The 7115-nt window shown below is 37.8% G+C and overlaps 1 protein-coding gene across 1 annotated transcript in view; it reads right to left on the bottom strand.

Moving 5' to 3' along the window:
• Positions 1–3438: 3438 nt before the first annotated feature.
• The window catches only part of LOC126189748 (uncharacterized), a 72690-nt gene continuing 69013 nt past the window's right edge, over positions 3439–7115 (bottom strand). The window contains exons 7-8 of the mRNA XM_049930970.1: positions 5326–5481; positions 3439–3498 (exon numbers count right to left, since the gene is read on the bottom strand). Of these exons, the coding sequence (XP_049786927.1) occupies positions 3439–3498; positions 5326–5481 (216 nt within the window). The remainder of the gene's footprint in view (positions 3499–5325; positions 5482–7115) is intronic.

Raw genomic sequence — 7115 nt, 5'->3', positions numbered from 1 at the left:
CGCCGGAGGCAGGCGCTAACGCTCTTGCCATAAATAGCGCATAATACAATGGCAAACGAAAACGTTCCAATTTCACTATAATGAGATAAGCAACATGTTGGGGTGCCAACTAGTTTTGCTTAATTCATCCTATCACAAAATTATTAAACCGACTCCTGGAGCCAGTCTGCTACCGATTTTCATAGCAAAGTTCGTTGATACTAATCATTATTTCGCGACCACCATAAGAAAAGGGGGAAAAAATGATTCACACGATCTCAGAATACCCATGAGATCGCACATATATATGTTTGCAGGATGAAATTTTCACTCTGCAGCGCAGTGTGCGCTGAATGAAACTTCCAGGGGGAAAAAATGATTCACACGATCTCAGAATACCCATGAGATCGCACATATATATGTTTGCAGGATGAAATTTTCACTCTGCAGCGCAGTGTGCGCTGAATGAAACTTCCTGGCAGATTAAAACTGTGTGACAGACCGAGACTCCAACTCAAAAACGGCTCTGAGCACTATGCGACTTAACTGCTGAGGTCACCTGTCCCCTAGAACTTAGAACTACTTAAACCTAACCTATCTAAGGACATCACACACATCAGTGCCCGAGGCAGGATTCGAACCTGCGACCGTAGCAGTCGCGCGGTTCCGGACTGAACCGCCTGGAACCTCTCGGCCACCGCGGCCGGCAGACTCCAACTCCAGACCATTGTTTTCCGCGGGCTACTGCTCTACCAACTGGGCTACCCAAGCACGAGTCGAGTCAGGATCAGTCCTCACAGCTTCACGTCATATATATCTTTCCTGAGGCAACTCTTAACAAACTGTTCCATTAATACACGAAATAGCACTACACACAATTAATCATCTGTTGCATCTCTGGAAATCGTAGACTCCTATACACGATTTTTAGATCAACATTGGAGTGCATATGTACATCATCCGAGGCAATTTACAACAAACTGTTCCGTTTTATCTGAGATCACATTTCATACATGGATTCGTGTATTAACTCCTCGGAAGCCGATGGTAGACTACAGGCACTAGTGGACTATCTTAATAGTTTGGCGTTTGCCCACCCATGTCGCGACTATGACTGGCTCATCTTATCTACAAATGACTAATAATAGCAGCTAAAATTTGTAATTACGGTCTCAATAAGAAATGAAAGTGACAGATATATTGTTAACATGTTATCAATGGAATAGAAGTTAGTAGCGTGGTTGGAGATGTGTATTAACATTTAAACAGTACATGTAAATAATGAAAGGTGCACTCCCTGATACCGGGCCACATGAATGAATTCCCGCTGTCTCTCCATGTTTCAGAGCGATATGGCTTCCACACATACCAACGTTCTCACTTTCTAAGCCATCTACCAAGTAGTCGTATGGGTAACTCAAAAGTGCTACCTTCCCGCTATATTTATATGCTATTGGTTAAAACTTAATAACAAAATACAATAAAATGTAGATAGATTTGTGGAATAAACGCCATAAGTTATTTACTCAGAAGTTGGAAAGCCTATTTCTTGTATTTCAGTTGAGTTCCATAATATTAACTATTGAACGCAACTGTTCTTGAATTTCTCTTGATTTGCTGTAATTTTGCTGCAACAAGAATTTTCTTACTTCATTGACAACTGTGTGGGAATCGATTGTCATCCATTATTGACGTTTCTTGCTAAGTTCGCCACCTTTTAACTTTAGAGCTATATTACAAATCCAGGGACTGTAATTTATACCCTATACACCTCTAAGCCGTTGGAATATTTTACTACCAGAGCAAATGATGGCTTACGAGATTAGGAGTCGATCTCAGTCCGTAATGATTTCATACTAAAAGAGTGAATGGGGTAATAGACATACAGGTCATCCATTATCCCTGCTGATGAGGATGTGTCATAGGTAATGGCAGACTGTGCCGTAATCAATGTTTCTCCATTAAATTGTATGACGTCTGGAGTATTGATAAATGAGTCCAATTATCTGGGATTTTAATGAGTCCTCTTCGTTGGCAAAACAGCTTCAAAAGTAAACTTTTTCCGAATCACGAACCAAGGCGAAATTTCTAGTGAAACGATTCCGCAGATAGCAATATATTGGAGCTAATATTTCCAAAATATAGCAGGCATCACTAATACTATATCGGATTCCGATGAAAGTGGACAATCAAACAGAAGAAACAATTAAGTCTCATGTACGATTTAGAGAATGGAAGAAAAGTTCACTTTCCCATTTGATATTTATTTCTACCTATTATTGTATAGTTGACTGTACCCACAACCCCTTCAGCACCTTAAAACCTTTTACGTTATTTTTTTAGGATGCAGTGAATGAAAATACCTAACTTGAACACTAGTATCCCAAAGAATCTCTTCCTGTGAACTTTCCGGTTCATGTGGAGCAAAATTGTACATATGTGTTCACAATGTTATCTGTAGCCAGTGATAAGCAGATTCATTGCACTTAGCGAACGGCGTCACAAAGTTATAAAATTCTATTGTAACAACTGCTTTCAGTTGATACATAATACCATTCTTTATTTACATACCTTGTTGCGTAACAGTACATATAAATTTAATGAGAACGTCAATATATCTGAGACATTCACAATGTCAAGTATTGACCCGCCATGAAGGGAGGATAAAAATCCTTCCTCTACGTTCTATAATAGGATACACATAAATTAATGTGTAACTTTTTATGCTCTTTTTAACATACTAACTCCTGTATATTGTCGTTTTTTACACTTTACAATAAGTAATTTGAAGTTTAGTGTAGCATGTAAACTTTGATCATTGTGCGAGCTTGTAAATTACACAACTATACAGTTTTTTCACTCATTTCTCGTTATATATATATCTCGCCTAAGAAAAGCTACAGGGTCCAGATCTGGTATGGTACACTGCTTTAAATTGTCAGACAGTTCCATAGCGTCGTAAGCTACGCTGCAGAGGGACATAACCAACGTGACAAAGCTAATTTGTGTAGCTAAGTGCCCCTTCTGCAACTAGTGCAGTTAATTTCATTGCTGTGTTCAGTTGCTATTTGAATTAATTTACTTATTAAAGAAATAATAATCACAAAAAATAGGTAAATTACTTGATTGGTATAGATTGCCATTGTTTATTATTCAGGTGAACATATAAATGATTTGGAACTGTGTATGAGGATTTGTCACACAACTGAGATAACAAATATTGAAAATGTCATTTAAAAGGAGCGTGCACAATAACTTAAACTAGCAGTTTTGTGAACAACTGTATTATTCATTTGAAATTTTTGTCTTAGCTTATGTAAGATATATAATTAACGTTTGCTATATGTCTTCCAATTTGATACTAGTACTCCTATTTTTTTTTTTTTTTTTGCTCAAGGCTGCAGTGGAGATGTGTTTCGAACACTGTGCCACTTATCAGCCACATTCATTGCTGAGATTTCACTCAGTGCTGCGCACCTGGAATAGCATGTTCAGCAGGACGTAAGTTCCGTTGAGCACCTGTAGATAGAACAATACCTAATTAGAACAGACTACAAAAGGCTAAACAATGAAAAATCGTGAAATGTGGCTGTCGGGTTCATAGTAACACCTCACATACAATTCATTAACAATTTCAAACACGTGTATCTTACATGTTAATGTGTTGTGCTTGTTATGTACCAACGCGCGTTTTCATACTTTCCTCGTTACTTCAACGTTATTTTTATCAAGTTTATTGATATCAGTATGTTCTTTTCTATGATTATAAGTTTTTTGTACGAATTATCCAACCAAATCTAATATGATCTTAGGCTGTTGTACGTTGTTGTATGTTTCGGTACCTACCAACAATATGGTGGCAACGGAAACACCTATAGCAAATATATTTCACTATGTAGTACTCTACTCTTAAATACGTTCAGTAATAGATTCACATGTGTAAGTGGAATGCGATTCAAATACAAACTAGTTCTCCTCCAATTTTCGAGAAGATATTTCTCAAATAATGACACTTTCTGTATTAGTTGAATACATATGTGACAAATGGTACATATATTAGGTTTTCGTCACAATTTATTTTGGCAAACAGATTTAGAACATGATACTGACTTTGCTGCATTCCTGTATTGTCTTGATGCCAGTGAGGAAACATTCAGATACAGAAAGACCACAAGACGTTTGTCAGTTTGACCCTAACCATGCTGACATAGAAATTTCCATCATTCTAAAACACATGCGTATCCTTTTCTCGTCTCTTATTCTGTTTACGTGTATAAAATGAATTTATTTCCGTACAAGGCACAGTATTTATCTATATAATTCAACACAGAAAATGTTTCGGCATTTTAAATAAACACTTAAAATTTCTTAAAAAGTCTGTCATTGTATTAAAGCTATGCTCCAGTATAGTCAGGGGAGTGTGCAACTGAAACATTTGAATACTTGGCAGCTGAAAAAAAAATTAAAAGTCACTCTCACACCCACCGGAATAGGGACAAGAACATGTCACAGGCAACGAAATCAGCAGTTGATCGGCAGTCTCCTTAAGAATATTGCTACAGATGTTATTGCAAAATTACTAGCATAAAACAATAAGGAGTCAGAATTGCATAGCAGAATGAGATGGAGGAAGTACAGAGCTGAATTAATTAGCCAGTTAGTATGCAAAGCTGCAAAGGGTAGAAGAAGTAGGGACATACTGAAACAAAGTTGAGGCAGATGTTTCTAAACCAGAACTTTTGTTCTAAAAGCAGCATTACATAGCAGTAACTCAGGACTAGGGGACAACCAGGGTGGAGTAATTAGAAGCTGAAACGTGATGGAGGTGCTACAGAAGACCGATAAGACTTAAGTGGACAGAGAAAGTTTGAAATGGAGAGTTAGTGGTATGAATAGCATCGGAAAGGAATCTGCGGGCAATCCTCACTGTTAGCAGAATAATAGTGATGAAAGGCCTGTTGGGGTGTAAGGCAGCACCGGTTTAAAGAATTTCAGTTGTGGTTGTAATTGATGAAGTAACAGCCAGCAAATGACCGACATTTCGCGCCACACTACTTTCCCCACAGGCTTTTTCGGTACTCCGCCAGTTGGCCCATTTCCATGAATTCATCATCCACATTATACTACATACTCCTGCTCCCAGTTCACAAGGAAGACAACCTTACGTATTATTAACAGATGCCTTAGCATGTACGTCACAACTGTCCCTCTTCAAACGAGGCTCCAGCTCTATAGTACGTGGCGAGTAGTTAACTTAGCAAGGGAGGGGTCGATAGAGAGAAAAATTTACGGAAATAGGCAGAGATCAGGCTATGTACGTTCAAGATTTATATGCTGCTTGCTAACCTGGAGCAACATCTGCTTCGACAGCTGACACGTCTTTCCCACTGTGATCTCGACTGGCCTTCCCACCATCATCATGAGGATGATCAGGCTACGTTTAAAGTCAGCATTGCAGTTGATCCAACCACAGCCGAAGGCCGAATCGGACAGCTTCTCACTCTGTAACATTGAATGTCTCATTAACGAGGAAGAACTTGGTAAACCGGTTTACAGTCACTACTGGTGGTTAGATAGCACATCTGCAGAATTCGTAACGCCATAGTTCTTACATTTATTCACAGCGTTTTGTATGTCTATATCCTCTGGGTGTCGAAGTTAAAGGATTAGCTGACGATCACTAGGACTACTGACGCTACATTTGTAATGAACATATATTACGGTTTTGTAGTGACTAAAAATGTGATAGCACCATGGCATCAGAGTAAACCGGTTCATGCATTTTTTAAGCTGGATGTAGTATAGTGCTGTTTACTTGTACAGAATTGTTTACTTGTGATAAGAGCCCCAACGGAATGTGAGAGTCCACAGTGTCTTTGAAGAAAACTGATTTTAAACATAGTAATGGAACAGTACTCTGGAAGACCTAGCTGTGGTCAGCTCAGTACAGATAGCAGACAGTTCATTGCTATTTGCAATGAATGACATAGTTACAATTTAACTTTCTCAAGCAATGTCAATATGAAATTTGTGAACAGACCACTTTCAATGAATGGGTCCTGAAAGTTAATCCATTGAAGAGATAATCCCTGTAAAAATAATGAGATAAAGTCATGAACGTCCAGGGTAAAGCCTCAACAGTGTAAATACATACGTACTGAAATAATCTTCTCGTATCATTGAGAACAGGAAGTTAATTGAAATCAAATGTGCATAGCAGCATTACTTAAATTTTTATTGATTCAACTATGAGTTCTTAGTGAAACATTTATGTTGCATGAACTAAACGAAATACCATTTTGAGTTGTTTCTCTTTTTTTTTATTTACATGTGACATAGTTTCCTTGTTTTAAGTCATTTCTGCAATAAGACTGTTGATTCCAAAGATAGCAACCAAGCAAAGAAAAACTATCAAAATCTTAATCTATCAGTAGACGGCCCACACAGTAAAATTTATCTGTGTTGGCTACTTTAACATTGGTATATTTGTGTTGTACACCCCTATAATATTCATTAGGGCAGTATGTAGTCTGACTAGGAATAGAGAGACTTTGGATTATGTGGACAGGAATGTGTATTTGTGTTAACCTAATTAGGAATGAAGACACCAAGGTTCCCATCCTATGTGGAAGTTTACACATTACCTAAGAGGGGTGAATAATTTAATTGAGGGTACTCATTCCATAGTAAAAGTGGGGATACACACATTATTTTTTTAATATCTAATGTTTAAATGTGTGTGATCTTTGCCACAGTTCCTTCTATGTGTCGAAGTTCTACATCCATTGCCGTTCTATGGTCCTAATTTAAACAATATTCAACAAAGGATGACTTTGCCTTCTTTAATCTCCAGCTTCAACGATGTTGCCGGAGCCTAGTACAGATCGGATACCCAGTGTACCTTATATAGCAGGACTAACACTCTTGGCAAATAGTCTTATAAACCTCTGTTCTCACGATAGTAGGTTGTCTATTCTCTGCGTTGAAGAAACGTATACCTAATTTAAATGAAAACAGATAAGCACAAAGAAACTCTTTGTCTTTCAAAAATTCCTTGTCCAGATAGAAATTATACCTACAAATGGTGATCTGCATCACTTCCTATTCGGTCTATGTTGTTCGCTAGGTAGATTAAA

The sequence above is a fragment of the Schistocerca cancellata genome, chromosome 1 (genome assembly GCF_023864275.1).
Source record: "Schistocerca cancellata isolate TAMUIC-IGC-003103 chromosome 1, iqSchCanc2.1, whole genome shotgun sequence".
Classification (NCBI taxonomy): Eukaryota; Metazoa; Arthropoda; class Insecta; order Orthoptera; family Acrididae; genus Schistocerca; species Schistocerca cancellata.
This window is presented reverse-complemented; position numbering and strand designations above follow the sequence as displayed.